This window comes from Artemia franciscana, chromosome 8 (assembly GCF_032884065.1).
Source record: "Artemia franciscana chromosome 8, ASM3288406v1, whole genome shotgun sequence".
Lineage (NCBI taxonomy): Eukaryota > Metazoa > Arthropoda > Branchiopoda > Anostraca > Artemiidae > Artemia > Artemia franciscana.
In genome coordinates this window covers 52,547,075-52,565,228 of record NC_088870.1, presented here as the reverse complement: position 1 = coordinate 52,565,228, position 18,154 = coordinate 52,547,075, and the positions used below count along the sequence as shown (strand labels likewise).

At 35.0% G+C, this 18,154-nt stretch overlaps 1 protein-coding gene across 3 annotated transcripts in view; it reads left to right on the top strand.

Moving 5' to 3' along the window:
* LOC136030558 (fibrillin-1-like) overlaps nt 1–18,154 on the top strand; it is a 134,964-nt gene that overhangs the window by 47,864 nt on the left and 68,946 nt on the right. For all 3 annotated transcript variants that reach the window (XM_065709615.1, XM_065709616.1, XM_065709614.1), the window contains exons 4-5: nt 11,344–11,526; nt 14,844–15,245. In XM_065709615.1, coding sequence (XP_065565687.1) covers nt 11,344–11,526; nt 14,844–15,245 — 585 coding nt within the window. The remainder of the gene's footprint in view (nt 1–11,343; nt 11,527–14,843; nt 15,246–18,154) is intronic.

Here is an 18,154-nt window from a genome sequence, read left to right as displayed (position 1 = left end):
TCTTCTAATATGTTTCTCTGACGCTAAATCCTGATGAAATATACCAAATTAGGATAAAAATATAATACTTTAGGAGCAAATTTGGGCTATCTATTTGTACATTAAGGGTGAGGATAAAGTATAGCGGGCCTGCATGCCGGGTGTGTTAGGTTACACTGCATATTATGTATTAAGAATTGTTTTCCAACTTCACACTGTCGAAATACGTTACCCCCACCCCCTCACCTAATGTGTAAATATATAGCCCAAATTATATATTTTCGATTTTTCTGTCATTTCTCTTTGTCTTGTCTCACGCTAAGCCGAAAAAACTAACGAAAAAAAAAACGGTTCTATGAATGTGTCAGTGTCAATGAATGAACAACTTAAGCGGTGGGGGGCTTATCATACAAGCACCGAAAAGTTTTTTTTTTCTTTCCTTCCCTATTCCGTTTCTTTACTTTCCTTTATAAACCGCAGAAGGTGTTCCCCAATACCCTCCAATCTTGGCCCGAAACAAGGACCGTTTTACTGCCTTTGCTGATAATAAAATATCGGAAAAATATTTTTTTTGACTAAAATTATGGAGCAATATTAAATTTAAAAGAACAGGAATTATTCGGTATATGAAGGGGCCTGTCCGCTCAATGTTCTTTGCGCTAAAATTTAGTTTTTTGTCCATATATTTTTAAGAACGACACACTAAACACAGAGGATGGCTATGTAGAATAAGAAGCTCTTTTAAAGTACTGAAAAACCTTACTACTTGCTACTGTCCTTTTAGTTACTTTCACTTCTTACTTTCAGTTAAAAAAAAAACTTTTTTACTTAATTTCCAATTGTTTTTCAATTAATGCTAGGAAATGGAAATCCACCTCCCCTCAGTAACGAGTCCTCCCTCTAAAATTTTCCCCCAAACAATTCCATCATCGCTGTAAATTCCCCCAGAAAGTTTCCTGCGGACAATTAGGCCTGGAAAATTTTGCATAAGCTACTTCCATTTGAAAAAGATTTGTTTTTTATTTAATTTCTGATCGTTTTTCAAATCATACCGGAAATACTCCTCGGTGGAAATTTTTTTGGAAATCCCCCCTACAGTTTACAGTTTTTCACGAGGAAAACCCCCTCCCTCCTGCGGAAATATCTCACAGACAATTCCAACCCTGTTGAGAAATTTTCCCGGATAACTCCCCCAGAACGTCTTCACATACAAAATTGAGTCGCCAAAGAGAAAAGTAAGACGAATAAAAAGAATTTTGTATATGTTTCGTCAATTTCTCTCCCCCCACCCCTCTAGTGTAAAACTACGAATGGAAAAATCACCCTAGAAACTTTCCTCCCCATGGAAAATTCTCCCCGTGAAAAATTCCCCCCGCAGAAAATTCCTCCCGCCCCCCCCCCCAAAAAAAATCTGTATACTTCCCAATAGTAAATGCTAAATGTAAACACTGGACAAATTTTATAGCTTACATTCTTTTCCCCTGGGACTTTTGGGGGTTATGTCACGCCTAGAGGTATAGCAAATAGACACTTCAACTATGCGAGCAAAATGTCTATCTTAAAATTTTGCTGGGAAGACTTCGGGGGGAAAATGGCCTTTTAAGAGGGGGGAGGATAGCTGGCCTCCAATCCCTTAGTCACTTAAAAAGAGCGCTAGAACTTTAGGATGACCCCTATCCCGATCTTCCTGGATCATTGGTTGGTTACGATCAGACCTTGGGTAAAAAAAACAGCAACAAATAGAGACGCGTCTGTAATCTTTCTTCTAGCAAAAAAAATAACCTCTACGGAATAGTTCTGTGATATGCTGAATCTGATGATTTTGATTTTTATTTAGATACCAAGCCTTTTTGGAGTGTCCCTTCTTTTTCGAAATTTAGAAAAATTCATTTCAGAAATCCGGGAAATTGATTTTTTTTTTTTTTTAACATCAGTTGGGAATTCTGACACAGCTCGAACAAGTATGACCAGTTGTGTAGGTTTTACACCAAGTCAAAAACAAAAGGTTGTTTTCTTGCACGTCTGCAGCATTTAATCTTCATATAAGTAGTCATATGAGTTTCATCACACGTTTTTATATCACTATATCAGCAGATGGGTAGCAGCAATTGAAATCGGCAGACTTATTTATAGTTCTTGTGGCGTCAATACAGCAACCAGTTGTGACTTTTTATGCTTTTCGCTAAAAAAAAAATTGACAAAGCTTTAAATAGCAATCTGTAGCAAATGACAGTCTATGGAAAATAATTGTTACAATAAAGAAAGGATGGCTTCTATAAGCACCATCAGGAAACTGCCCAGGAAGGAGGGGAGGAATTGCTGCAGGGATCATTTTTTTACTAAGATTTAAATAGAAATATTTCTCATTTTACAACTTCAAATATATATATATATATATATATATATATATATATATATATATATATATATATATATATATATATATATATATATATATATGTGTGTGTGTGTGTGTGTGTGTGTATTTGAGAGTTGGTTGGGTAGACACCTTATATTTGGATATAACCAATTAATACAGTAAGCTTAAACTTGTGTGACTTTCCTATGGACATTTATTGAAAATTCATTCATGATCAGATTATTTTTATTTTTTGGCTAATTAATAGTTTTGATATTTGAGTGCAAATTCCCTTGGGACTTAGTGATTTATTAAGTACAAAGATTTTCATACAAAGACTTAATAACTTGAATGTAATTCAATTTTACTAATAAGCGAGCAGAAGAGGTGAGTTTTTTGTCGCAAGGGCCGTTGTACCTGCCGGGAGTAGTGACTTCCTTAAACTATGAGGATCAAGTAGCAAGAAACTACGCTTCCTTCGCTTATTGTTATCTGGTTCTTATGATATCGACTTGGGACTGGAAGCGGACATTCTCTCGGCTGTAAGATGGAGTGCAAATTATTGCATAAAGCAGTGCTGAACTATTTATATCGCTCAATTGAGACTGGTGTAAAATATGACTCGCTAATTAAATCGTGCGTTCAGTTCTGTGACAAAAATGAGATTTTGGAAGCAAAAAAGTGCTGTATGATGAATCCGGATATGATGAGCGATGTGTTCGACATGTAAAAGAGGAGGATAATCTTATTGACATAGCAAATATGTTGACAAAATGGACGAAGGACCGGAAAATATTGCCGAAGTTTGTGATTTACGATCCTCAAGAGGTTCCAACTTCCTCAGAATTGACCGGATTGTAAGTAGTATCAAAAATTCAAAAAGTGTGCAAGAAAGTTAATAAGACCCTGGATAAGTTAAACCAAAGAAGTTTACTTAGTAGTAGATAAAAATCCGATTAAGTCATTATCAACGGCAGAAGCAAGAAAACACATAATTGACTCCGTATATGGTGCAACTCGGATAAAATACGATCAAGGTCAGACGATATAGATCTGATTTTAACGTAAACAACGAGCCCTTAGCTGAAAAGATAGCGAGATCATACAAGGCATCCGATCAAGAAGCAGCTGTGAGTATTAAGTCAAAACAATATATTAGGATAATCAAGCACATCCCACCTGAATTTCAGAATGACCTGTGCTCTTTCATTCATAAGTTTAGCAAGGCAGAAAAATGTGGCGACCAAGGTATTCTTCCATGATCAAGCAGACTTGGATTATGCAATCGCAAATCCATCAAAATAGGATACGAAGTACACGGAGTTGGGCCTTTTCTGTTCCTTCCCAGGAGACGTTACAGGTGTCACAAAACTATTTTGTGACGAAAGGGAAGCTATTTGGCTTCCCTTTCAGGCATACGCTTAAAGAATAACTTGATTGGCTTACAAACATGCGTAACCGCCATATGCAAATAAAATCTATGTACATTTTATTTACCATGAAATTATAAGAAAATAATATTCCTTTTTCTCTTTGCCACTATCCAAGCTCCCCCCTAGTTTTAATTGTTTTTTTTTAGGTAGATTTGCAGTACAATTTCAAAGCATCATTTTACCATTAAGACGGATCGAAATAATAGTTACCATCCCTGAATCAGCAGGAAATATATGATCTTACAAATATACATATGTATATGTTACACACTCAAATTATGCATTGGCATAATTATCGTGTTATCCTTTAGTTTTAAGTCATGAGGTGGTAAATCAGCAATTTTGATTGAATTAAGAAATTATTGAATGCATTCAATTCCCCCTTCTTTTTACATAATCATACACTTTATACGATCCATTGTGATTCCCGCTGTTGCTTCTCATCTAACCACATATTTCATTTTCGATTCGATGTTATCCTCGCTGTCGCTTTTCTTCTAGCAAAATTGTACCAATTTTAACCAATCGAAATTTTTCATATAACTTTTAGTCAATCCGAAAATTCTGTGGAAAATCTGATTGGCTCAAAAAACCGCTAACTAAATGTCGGTGTTAGTAAAATTTCATTGTGAATGGGCCTTCAACTATTCAACCAGGAGACATTAAATTTTGCCCAAATCAGAAAATAGAAAGCATACTAGAATCTGAAAGTTAGCCACTCAAAAAAGAAGAAAAAATCAGAATGCTTGACCTCAAATGATTTTGACCATTTCAGCTTCCTCTACTTAACTATTCCAAAGGACTCGATTTTCAGGAGCTAGAGAGACACAAGGTAATAATGAGGCAATGTTTGAAATAACGGAACAATTCACAAAGGCCAGAAGCCTCAGCTTACCCAAGTGAAATGAGATCCAAGAAGTGACAGGGCGGGGGCAAAATTGGAGCTGATGCAGACTTATCTTAGCTTTGACAGGATTTTTGAGGAAACCAAATTTCAGTTGGGGGGGGGGGCAAACGGATATTGTCTTATCTGTAGATCTACATTCTCGAGTGTGTACCGAATAATACCCAAGTAACGAATTATAAAAAAAAATTAGTTTGACAAGAAAAAACTTAGAAAAACTTATTTTTTCAATTTAATTCAAACTAAAAATTAGTTTGACAAGATTTTTGAAGGTGCTAAATATCAGCGGGGTATGGCAAACTCAAGGTCTGGGAGACAGTCACCCCCTGCCCCATAGCAAATTATGCCCCTACGCCCAAGGGCCATAGTGAAAGGTGATTTTCATTTCTGAGGTCTTCGGTGAGTTTCTTCTATACATTCTGAAAATCTACATGGCTACAAGGCACTTGATAATGTTTTTTTTTAGCCACTTTTTCTTTTTTGAAATTTGCAGCCACTTATGATCAAAAACTGCATGTGGAGGTTTTTTCCATTAAAAATTGAATTCTTGATTTTTTTCTAGTTCATTAACCTATGGTTGTGTAGGTTTGCACCAAATTCAACAGTCAGGTTTCATTATCGCTGTCCTTGGTACTTTAATAGGTACTTGTGTATTATTCAGAACTCACTCAATAAGTGAAGTTAGCTTCTTTCGTGAAACAAACTACGATGCAGGTACATTTGATGAGAAAATCCGGTTTCATAGCCACAAAGATGAAAGGTTAGGTTAGAATTCTAAGTTGTAATTTTACAATTTTTCTGATAAAGTATTATGTTTTCATCATATTTTGTTTTATTTCATTAGCTTTATCTAAAGTTTGGGCTAATATTTAACAAAGATAAAAGGTTAGGTTAGAATTTTAAGTTGTAATTTTACAATTTTCCTAATAAAGTATTATATTTTCATCATATTTTGTTTTATTTCATTAGCTTTATCAAAACTTTGGGCCATATATTTGCACATTAGGGGGGAGGGTGCATTATGTCAAATACCTAACTAACCACCTCTGTATATAAAATATTTAACTAAAATGTACCTGCATCGTAGTTTGTTTCAAGAAAGAACCTAGTTTCACTTACTGAGGGTGTTCTGAATAATACACAAGTACCCTTTAATATTCGCATTTTGGCCCGCAGTCAAGAAAGGTTGCCTACCCCAGCCGTAGACAGTCACTTTGCGAAATGTTGGGGTAGGTCTTGCAAACTCTTAGTATTCTGCTTTCATCAAGAGTTTTTTTTTAGTATTTAATCAACCTAAAGTGGAAGCAGGTCATGCATAAAAACTGCCATTTAAATTCCAAGCAAACCTATATCTTCCCATGCTATGCTAAAACCAAAGTAACCCGGTCCTGTTGTAAGTCATCTAAATTATTCCTTCTCTATCTTGATAACATCATTTTAGTGTAAGACTTGACATAAATATGACATATTCAGGAAGAGGCAAATATTCAAAAACCAGCTTGTTTCTCACATTGACTGTCATTTTCTGACAGTAATATAGGGGGTTCATGAAAATGACTCCTGTGGTGGGAGAGGAAGATCCGGAAGTTAAAGTATACCCTGTACCTTTTTTTCTATGGGATATACCTTACGAAATGTAAGATTGAAAGTTGAACACTTTAACGAGACAAACCAGAAATCTCGTGCGACAAGATTATCTTAAATGTAGAGGGGATAATATGTATTTAAATCTTCGGATGGGGACGGGGTCAATTTTTTGTTCACTGTTTCTTCAATGAAAATACAAAAAAATAGCCTTGATGAAAATGCCAAAACATGTATTTTTCAAAATCTAGAGGGGCCCCATAATCTAAGGTGGCCAAATACCCTCCTCCTCATTTGGCACCCTGGTGTCAAGGAAGAAGATGAAATCTCAATGCACCCACAATGACAAGAATATTTTAATGGACGAAATATAAAATATTTCCTATAAAATTATTTTTTGGGCGTCGTTGAAATTTGGTTCACTGATTTCAGTTCTTTCCAGCTAATAAGACAGGCTCTTCTATTTTACTACCCCCCCCCCTGTTCAATATAGCTTATTGCAAAAATCACAATTGATGTTTATCTCTGACAGCCAATGAAATCCATTGTCTTCAAAAGAGAATGATTGTCATTGGCTGTCAGTGGAGAAAATTAGTTGTAACCAATTACGATGAAACTGTTGGTGGCACTCGAATCGTTGCAGCACACGTGGAATTACAGAAATATATAAGAGGTGACAGAAAACGGGTGCCACCTCGCTTTTCATATAGAATTTTGTTCTCCCTACCTTCAACACACAACATGTTTTTTTTTTAAATTCACTTACTCCCCTGTAAAATATATTTTACATAACATATAGCCTTTTGAATAATTACATTTTTTTATTATTTAAGAATTAACGACGCTTATTGACTACTAAGGTCCCTTCGTCGGTCCTGCAGTGCATTCCTGCAGCGTGATTCGATCTCTGGGTCCCGTATTACCAAGCTAAGGTCAAATCCACTACGCCACCACAGGACTAAAAATAATTACATTTACTTATTTTTTTTAATCGGCTTTAAAATTGTTCAGCGCTTTTTACTGACCTGTTATGGCCCAAATTTGAGTTTCTGTGAAGCCCTGTTTTCGTATGTGCTTAATTGACAAAATTGTCAAAAAAACGTCAAAATTGACGTTTGACAAAATTGACACTACTGTCTAGCTAAAGTTATGAAATGACTTTCAAAGGGACTATATTGCCAGCAATAAATTTTTTAGATTAAACGGTTAATAAATAATTTGATATAATTGCTATTAAATTATATTAATTATACTACATTTTATGCTATTATACTAAATTTGGTCATTATATGTAACCTAATTAATGAATTATATTATTTTTCAAGTATATTAAATAATTAAGTAAGACTTAAGACCCTATAAGTTGCTCCCAAGATTTTAAAGTTGGGGGTCCGTATTATTTTTTTCCGTTTCATTTTTTTTTTCATTTTTAGGTTTACCGGCACAAGTGATGTAGAGGGCTGAGGGAATGTTTGGACTGAGGAGGGGGATGCCCTCCTCATGTGTGGAATAATTTTTGTTCGCTTTAGTTTTTAATGTCACTCTGTAATATTATTTGAAAAAAATGTGTATTTGTTATATTTATTTATTTATTCGTTCAAAAGCTTGTAAGCTAAAAGCTTGTAGGCATAACATAAAAATGAAAATAAGATTTAGTTTTACTACATTTGCGAAAGGATGGATTGAAGCTTTTTGAATTTTGTAGTCGGAATAATCGGTCGATTTAATAGTGGGATAGTACCGCAAGCGACATCACGCAAATAGTTCAATTCGGCAATGTTCCTTGAAAATACAGCAATAGAAAACTTCATTTTCCATAACATGAACAAAATGAAAATGAAATTTAAATGCTTTAAACGGTTAAGAGGAAGTTTACACAATCACATATCCAAAATTACAAAAATATCAGAAAATCGATTTCTAAAGAAAAAAGCCTTCATGTGCATTTATGCAGTTTTTGACAGTAGTGAGTGCCAAATTAAAAAAGACAAAAAATAATAATGTGGGTGAAGGTCCCGCAAGAAAAAGTTAAAAACATATGGCACCAAAAGGGTTTATCAAGTGCAGCTTTCCTTTATTGATGTGGCAGTCTTTAGGAATCAACAGGTAGTTCTGTTTGAATTTTTACTGACGAAAAGGTTCAACGTCACAACACAGATCAAAATGTGTAAATGGAAAGCTTCATTTTCCATGACATCAAAAATTTGAAAATGAAATTTAGTTGCTTTAGATGTTTAAGTGAAAGTTTACACAACCATATATACATTACAAAATCACAAAAATTTCGGGAATTCACCTTCTAATGAAAAATGCCTCCCTGTGCAATTATGTATTTTTTACTGTCTTAAAAAAAAGAAAAAAAAAGACGTTGGCGAATGATCAGCATGCAAAAGTTAAAAACATATGGCACCACACGGCTTAATCAGGTGTAGCCCTCTTTTGATGGAGTGGTTGTCAGATAGTTTTGTTTGAATTTATGCGGGCAAGAAGCGTTGTCAAATAACTGTTTTTACTTATTTATTTTGGCGGCTCAATGTGACAACGCATATCAAAATAAAGTACTGTGAAAAGTCCATAACTTTGAAGCAAGCAAAAGATAAAATCATAAAACCATGGTTTCTGGTTATGAATACGCCAGAGGCGGCTTTAGCGGGGACGGAGGGGACATTTACCCCTGGTGCAGAAATTTTAGAGGGTGCGAAATTCAAATAAATAATCTAACAGTTATAATACTTTTGTAAATATTTGAAATTTTATGTTTATCGACCTAAATTAGAGGGCGCAGTTAAGAAATGAAAATAATTCAAGAATTAGTGTTTGATTAATAAAATAAAAATAATTAAGAATAACAGTGATTAAAAATGGAATAATAACAATTCAATAATAATAATTAGAATAGTTAAACTCAAATGATTTATTGTAATTAAAAAAAATAAATAATAAATTAAAAAAAAATACTTAATTTTTGCTAAAATTTGGCATGAAAATAGTGTGTGAAACAAGGGGAGATTATCAAGATTTGCGCCAGGTGCAAGAGAGGCCAGAACCACCACTGGAATATACCTGAGGTGGGTTCAGGGTGCAAACCCTGTTTTTATTTCGATGTTTGGGGCTTTAAATGAATTATAAAAGGTAGGAATATAAGCCCAATTATTGTCGTCAAGTGTGATAAAGGAAACAAACATTATGTTTTATAGATTATGTCCCATTATTTACAACCAGTTTGGATTACTTTCACGACAGCTTTATTAAAGTGCGTCAATATTAAATGGAACTGTGTTTTATGGACCATGGTATGCTAATTCTCCAATCTTGTCTTACAATTAACCTTCTGTCTGCTTGTTAAATAGTCTTAATTCTGGCTATGACTGCATCTTAATTTTTCAAGGCGCATAAATAATCGACAAATTTATTGGCAAATCATAATGTAAAACAATGGCAAATAAGACTTTGATTAGTAATCATCTCTTGCTGTGTTTAAGCACTTTGTTTAATTGCAGTTGTGAAACATTTCTTATGATACTGCCCTAAGCAGAATAAACGTTTAAACTCATTCAAGCCGAAAAGCATTGCTTCTGTTCTCTGTCCAGTAGTGTATGTTGCTGGGAATGTCCGAAATCAAGTTAATGTCGACATTCACCGATGAATGTTCAAAATTCCTCTTTCTCTGCCTGCATTGAATAAGCTGTACAAATCAGCTTTTTCAGTCTTATGCTAGCTTCACAGCTTAGATATCAATACATTTATGAAAACACGATTTATTTTTGGGACACAGTGCTCGGTAGCGATGCTAGCGGCTGGAGACAGGAAACTGGCAGTCTGAATCTAAAAGTCGGAGCAATTCACAGCTTGAATACTAATATTGATTCAACAAAACAAAATTGCATTCTCACCTATGGTGTTGTAGTACGATCTACGCGTCGGAGAGCGGGCTTGGAGGAGGCGCCAAGTTCAGAGCTCTGTACCAAAAGCTTCTCATGGGCAAGATAGGAGTTTTCATAACTGTATATTGGTATCTAAGCTGTGGCTAACTTTGATGGTAAAAGTTAAAGTTAGGTTGTATTAAGTTAAATTAGTTGTCAGAAAGGAGTTAAAAACCTAACCTGTGACCATCAAACCTTGCGTAAACCTGAACAAGTTGACAGGTAACGCTGACTAAATCAAAGGAGAAAAAAAAATATTTCGGACATTCACGGTAACATACATCACTGGACAGAGAACAAATTGTTGCTTTTCTTGAAAACCTTGTCTTAATTGCTGTAATAAGGGCCATAGATATCCTACACGTTAGGAAGCTTATACGAAACTTTAAGAGGACATATTCTGCCTTATAGTGTCAAGGAAAAGGTCCTACGGTGGGGGAGGACAACCCAAAGCTCTGAACTCTTAAGAATTTATGGGCAACTTTTTAATTAAACTATCAAATGAAATTTTATTTTTCATTATTGACCCCCGGAAAAAAAAAATGCGATACTTATGTACAACTACGATACTTATCCCACTCAAGAAGTGAAGTTAGGTTAATCCTAATGAAATATACCTAAATATGATGAAAATATAATATTTTAGAAACAAATTTATGGGAACTACAAGAAAGAATTATGGAAAGCAGGCCGCCCAGAACGCATTATATTAAGTGCTTAACCTAACCAAAATACCAATTCTATATATCAAATACTTAATTAAAATATGCCTATATAGTAGTTCATCCTACTGTACCTAGGCGAATTGTTTCCAAATTTAGACAGGCAAACCGGTTTTACGCATACGGGTCAGATCAAACTTCTTGAGTGGGATCGCTATAATGCATAACTACCAAAAATCCTGCCTGAGTTGTTCCCTTCTCAACGCCCCGCTCTTTACGCTAAAGTTTTTTACTGTTTAATAAAGTAGAATTGAGAGAAAAAATCAAACTTTAGCGTAAAGAGCGGGGTTTTGAAAAGGGAACAGCCCCTTTCATACACGGAGTAATTTTTGTTCGTTTTAAATTTTAATGTCGTTCCTTACTTTCAGTTAAAAAAAACTATTTTTTTTTTATATTTAATAAAGTGACCAGAAGCCAGCTTAATATAACTTTATTTCAGATCTTAACGAATGTATGAATGGCCAAGCGAATTGCAACCCTGGAAAATGTATGAATACTATTGGTTCAGCCAGATGTATTTGTCCTGAAGGATATCAGTATACTGAAGGACTTACATGTGAAGATATTGATGAATGCAAACTTCCAGATTTGCCTTGTTCACAAAAATGTATAAATTTACCAGGTAAACAGTAAATTTAGCAACAGGTTCAGTAGGTAAAACGAAACAAGAATGCAAAATGAAAGGTACAATAATAAAGTAAACTTTTGCTCAGGAAAACAAATATCGCTTAGAAACACAGTTACCGACCATCGACAAATTATTGTTCAAATGAATCAAACAGTTCGTGGTAACGAACTGTAGTAAGGAGGGACCCGGCTCAATAGCAAACGAAACTCTAAAAAACGGAATTTTGATGCTAAAAGATACATCAAAAGAATCGGATTTTTATGTTGATTTTAAATATATAAGTTTCATCAAATTTAGTCTTTTTCATCAAAAGTTACGAGCCTTAGAAAATTTGACTTATTTTGGAAAATAGGGGGAAACACCCCCTAAAAGTCATAGAATCTTAACGAAAATCACACCATTGCATTCAACGTCTCAGAGAACCCTATTGCAAAAGTTTCACGCTCGTATCTACAAAATTGTGGAGCTTCGTATTTTTTGCCAGAAGACCGTTCACGGGTGCGTGTTTATTATTTTTTTTTTCCCCAGGGGTTATCGTATCAACCAAGTGGTCCTAGAATGTCACAAGAGGGCTCATTCTAACGGAAATGAAAATTTCTAGTGCCCTTTTTAAGTGACCAAAAATATTGGAGGGTACCTAGACCCCCCTCCCACGCTCATTTTTTCCCAAATTCAACGGATCAAAATTTTGAGATAGCCATTTTGTTCAGCATAGTCGAAAACCATAATAACTATGTCTTTGGGGATAACTTACTCCCCCAGAGTCCCCGGAGGAGGTGCTGCAAGTTACAAACTTTGACGAGTGTTTATATACAGTACTAGCTGTTGGGGTGGCGCTTCGCGCCCCCCCCCCAAGCCCCCCTCGCGCGTAAGTCGTTACGCGCCATATTAGTTACGCGCCATTGTAGTTGTGTCCCTGTGTCCCACCTCTGAATAGAGATAGATATATATATATATATATATATATATATATATATATATATATATATATGATTTTAACTACGTAAAACATGCGAATATACAACATTCTTCGCTGTCCCATTGTCTATGCATATAAATAGATTGTCAGGTTTACTGACTCTTGAACATGCAACATATAATTGTCCATTGGAAAACAATCCGTATTCCGTACCTCATTATTCTAATGATGTGTCCCTGTGTCCCGGTCGTCATTTATATTCCCTGTGTCCCGGTGTCCCAGTTTGTAATTTCTCTTTGAGTGTCCCGGTCGTCATTTATATTCCCTGTGTCCCGGTGTCCCGGTCGTCATTTTGTCCCGGTGTCCCGGTCTGTAATTTCTATTCGAAAAATCCCTGTGTCCCGGTCGTCATTTATATATCCCGCCTGTGCCCCCGGCGTCCCCGTTGTAGTTGTGTCCCTGTGTCCCGGTCGTCATTTATATTCCCTGTGTCCCGGTCGTGATTTGTGTCCGGGTGTCCCAGTCGGTAATTTCTCTTTGAGGTTCCCGGTCGTCATTTATATTCCCTGTGTCCCAGTCGTCATTTGTGTCCCGGTGTCCCGGTATGTAATTTCATCAGTTGACAAACATGACATCAGTCGACAAACAACTTCATAACGCATAAGCTCAATCCTTAAAATGACGTCAGTCGACAAACATGACGTCACTCGACACACACACACACACAGACAACTTATTTTTATATATATAGATTGGTTATTGGGAAGTGTACAGACGTTTTCAGGGGGATTTTGTTGTTGTTTTTTTATGGGGGGGGGGGGGGGGGTTGAAGGGAGGGGGCTATGTGGGAGGATCTTTCCTTGGAGGAATATGTCATGGGGGAAGAGAAATTCAATGAAGGGGTTGCAGGATTTTCTAGCAATACAAAAAAAATCAACAAATAAACATGAAACAGTTTTTTCAATTGAAAGTAAGGAGTAACATTAAAAGTTAAAACGAACAGAGATTATTACGAATATGAGGGGTTCTTCTCCTCCCAAATACCTCGCTCTTTATGCTAAGGTATTTTTAGTAATTTCAACTAGTTATTCTACGGCCTTTCTGATTCAGGGGTTATTCTCAAATAATTGGGACAAAACTTAAGCTTAATGTAAAGAGCGAGGTACGAGGGGACAAACCACCTCATATACGTAATAAAAATATAAGAATATAGAAGTTTGTTACGTAAGTTAATTCTTAAATTACGAATATTTTTTACTAATAAAAATGTTTCTTAAAAATTACAAGTTCTAATTGCCTTTTTAAGTAACCGAAAAATTGGAGGGCAACTAGGCCTCGTTCACCACCCCTTATTATTCAAAATCATCTGATCAAAATTAAGAGAAAGACATTTAGCCAAAAACAGAGTTAATATGCCAATTTCTTTTTAATGATTTATGTGTGGAGAGCCAAAATCAAACATACATTAATTCAAAAACGTTCAGAAATTAAATAAAAAAAACTGGTTTTTTAAACTGAAAGTAAGGAGCGACATTAAAACTTAAAACGAACAGAAATTACTCCGGATATGAAAGGGGCTGTTCCCTTCTCAACGCCCCGCTCTTTACGCTAAAGCTTTTTACTGTTTAATAAAGTAGAATTGAGAGAAAGAGTCAAACTTTAGCGTAAAGAGAGGGGCGTTGAGAAGGGAACAGCCCCTTTCATACACGGAGTTATTTCTGTTCGCTTTAAGTTTTAATGTCACTCCTTAATTTCAGTTAAAAAAAAAACATTTTTTTATTTAATAAAAGATAAAAGACGTGTTTTTATGATCCAATGTATCACCAACAAGTTTTGGTAGGCACTTTGTCTTCATAACAACAAATCTCGCTCAAAAACAAAAATGCAGAATTATAAAAAAAAACTGTTAGTGAAGATGCAGGGAAACTTGCGATTTGGTGTTAAATTTAAGCATGAAACTCTAACGTAAACTTTGATTCTAAACAATAATAAATAAATACAAGTTTTTTATCTGAAAGTAAGGAGCAACATTAAAACTTAAAAAGAACAGAAATTACTCCATATATGAAAGGGGCTGTTCCCTCCTCAACGCCCTGCTCTTTATGCTAAAGTTTGACTCTTTCTCTCAACTCTACTTTTTAAATCAGTAAACAACTTTAGCGTAAAGAGCGAGGCGTTGAGGAGGGAACAGCCCCAATTTCCCACTCTAAGGCTCCTATTGTATGAACTCATAATTTTAGGAGCCTTTCCCTGCGATTATCACTCCATTTTCGTCAAATATTTGTTTTCTCTTATACTTTGCATTATAAGTTCCGATGTTCCCTCTTATACTGAATTTGTTTGTCAAGCCCTGACAATCACTTTTATATTACAAGAAATTTATTATTTTTAGGCGCCTTTCGTTGCGACTGTCAATCAGGTTTTGCGCTTTCATCAGACGGAATGACCTGTGATCTCAAGAACAAATCAGAAGTAAGGAATTCTACCAGTTCTGGTGACCAACCTTTAAAAATAAGTGTAAAATCCCTCAAAACAATCAATGGAACTAAACAGTCGACAAATCACTTTTACGACAAAGAAGACCCCTTTGTTCATGAATCATTAAAGTGGCTTCAGCTATTTTCAGGCCTTTATTCTGGAATGGAGAAGAAGAAGAAGGAAGAAGGTGACAGGGAGAGGCAAAGAGAAGAAAGAAAAGGATCAAGAAAACACTGTCATTGTCACAATAATGGAGTTTGTGTAGGAGGGAAATGTATATGCTCACCTGGATTCCAAGGAAAAAGATGTCAGCACGGTACGAGGCTTGTTTACTCAAAATCTATCGAGTTCCAGAATTCGTAATTTAGCATTTAAGACGCTTTCTAGCGGTAATTTGGATTATGAAAACATAATCAGATTATTTTTTCTGCTGATAGCACATAAAAAAAAAATTGGAGTAAGGAAAAGGAAAGAAAGGAAAAACAAACATAAAGAGGAACTTCTAAACAATAAAAACATATAGAATTTGCCCAAGTAACACCATAATAATGCTAAATGTCAGAAACTAAAATAAGCGATTTATATATAAATATTATATATATTTACATTATAATATTACAAACATTATATATATTTAGATATAAACGATTATTATCAAAAATATTGCATTCTACAAAGAATCAGCACAAATAGTGGATTCCATCGGCGCGTATGTGACAATCAATTTTTTTACATTTTGTATCTCCTGGCAATGGTCGCTTGTTAGTTATGGCTTGTTGATACACACCGTTTGAGCTCCCTTAAAGATGAGCCCCCCTCTCCCCCATAAGCTCTATCTTTCAAATTCAAAATGAATTTTCGAATAGCAATGCTTCAATAATTCCTGAAGGATAATCCCTCAAAAAGTCAACCCGTTAATAAGGGGTGGCGGATGGGTTTTGACGCTCATCATTTTTACATTTTCAAGGAGAATTCCTCGAAAAACATATTTTTATTATAGAGAACTTCCCTAACCCTTCTGCTGAGGCAAACATATGACTATAATAGATTATTTTACACTTGTAATACTTCTAAAATAAGAAGGGACACTCACACCTTAGCATCTCATTATAGGCTCAAAAAATGCTCTTCGAGATAAAGGGATACTAGGAGGGTAATTATAAAACCCGTCCCTCCCCTATTTCTCTCCTATATTTATCTGAAATATCGCTGAAAGTTTAAAGATTGAGGCTAAAAATTCCCCTTTTGAGGCTTTAGGCCCCCTACACCCACAGAAAGATCTACTGACCCTTCTCTTCAATAGCTTATACGCAAAATAGCACACTACACAGTTTTTTGAAACCGAAAATGAATCAAATCAATCTAATGATGCTTAAAAATAATTGTATGTATTTAAACTTTATTTTCTCCGGGCCTGGTCTGTATTTAGTAAGAACTATGCCACCGCAGGCCATTATGACCGCTGAGACCTTGAAGCTGAGTGTACAGCTTTCTAATAATCCTAAACCGATTGGCTATCTTAGAATTATCACTCATTTGTATTTTAGCCCTCTTTGGGTCCAAATTTTTGTCTTAAACAACAAAGTGGCTAAACGCCACTTCAGTGTGGCTCGATCTCTTTTGTTATTTTTAATAACAAATACAATTGTAAGATGGCCATTTGTTCAGCCCGGCTGAGAGGTTCAATGACTGTGTCTTTTGAGATAATATAACCATCTGCAGCCCCTGGGGAAAGGTCTATAAGTTATGATTATTGGGAAGTATGCACACATTTTTCGGTTCGAAGGGGGGGGGGGAGCTAATTTTACGCGGGGGATTTTACATGGGCAAACTTTTCCATGGGGAGGGAAGAGAAGAGCAAGGAAATAGGGAGGGGAGATATTAAGAGTAATGGTTTTGAGTACATTTTCACCAGGTTTGAATTGTCTAGAGGATCTTTTTGTGGATGGTATTTTTCCGTGGAAGAAGAGAGATATTTCCCAACATGATTTTAAAAACGAGCAAAAAAAAAACAGGTGTCTTTCAACTGAAAGTAAGGAGCAACATTAAAACTTAAACAAACAGAAATTATTACTTCTATGAAGGAAGTTGGTCCTTCCTCAACACCTCGCTCTTTACGTTTAAGTTAGACTTCTTGTCCCAATTCTTTAAAACGACTCTTGAAACACAAGGGTTGTTTAATTATAACAATAAGACGAACAATAAGTAATAACTTTAGCGTGAAGAGCAGGGGGTAACCCTCCCCCCTCATATTCGTAATAATTTCTTTTAGTTTTCGTTTTTAATCTTGCTTTTTACTTTCAGTTGAAAAACTTCTTTTTTATTTCATTTAATTTCAATAGAAAGAACCAAATATTAAAATAGATTCAGTTGCATATTGAAATTTGTGTGATAGGTAAATTAGAACTATTTCTAGCTTGCCGTGCTTAATTTCATTGTAAAGATTTCATTGGCTACTAGATTTTAAGCGAAGGCCTTTATTTATTACGTTTTCAAAAAAAAGTTAAAGGGCCTTTCACTTGGTAGCCTTTTCAATAGTTTTCTTAAATAATATTAAATGAAAGAGCACCTCTGATAAAAACATTTACTAACTTTTCTTTTTTTTCTCTCTGTGGGAATCTAATAGATAATAGCCATTTGCTCGCTTTATGTCAATGTCTGACGCAAGAAATATATATCACTTTCAATTAGAAAGGACCATCACGAAAGTGAAAAGTGTACCAGCACTAATTGCTTTTACTTGCGTCAGGTGCTAATTTACTTATAGTTGTTATTAGTTTCCGGGAGAAACAAGCCTGAGAAATTTTTTTAGCACGTGGGACTCGTAGCTAGTCATGGCAAACTTATTTTTTTTTTTTACATATTTCTCTTGCGCAATAATTTTGTCAACAAAGGAGTCACTTTTTATTCTATAGTCAGTAGATTCTGAAACAATTATTAATTATTGAGCAATTATAAACGAATCATAATACTAATTTTTTTTTAGAAATAATATGAAATAAATGCTAACGACTTTAATCTAGAGGAAAAAGATAAGAAATTTTGCAAAAGATATAATGCAACAATCTTGCTTTATGTAAATTCAAATTCGAATTAGGTTAATTCCAATTCTAATTCTAACAAATTCTAATTTCAATTATATAATGCAATATAATAATGCAACAATCTTTCTTTATACAAGTTCAAATTCTAATTATGTTAATCCAGTTCTAATTCGAATAAATT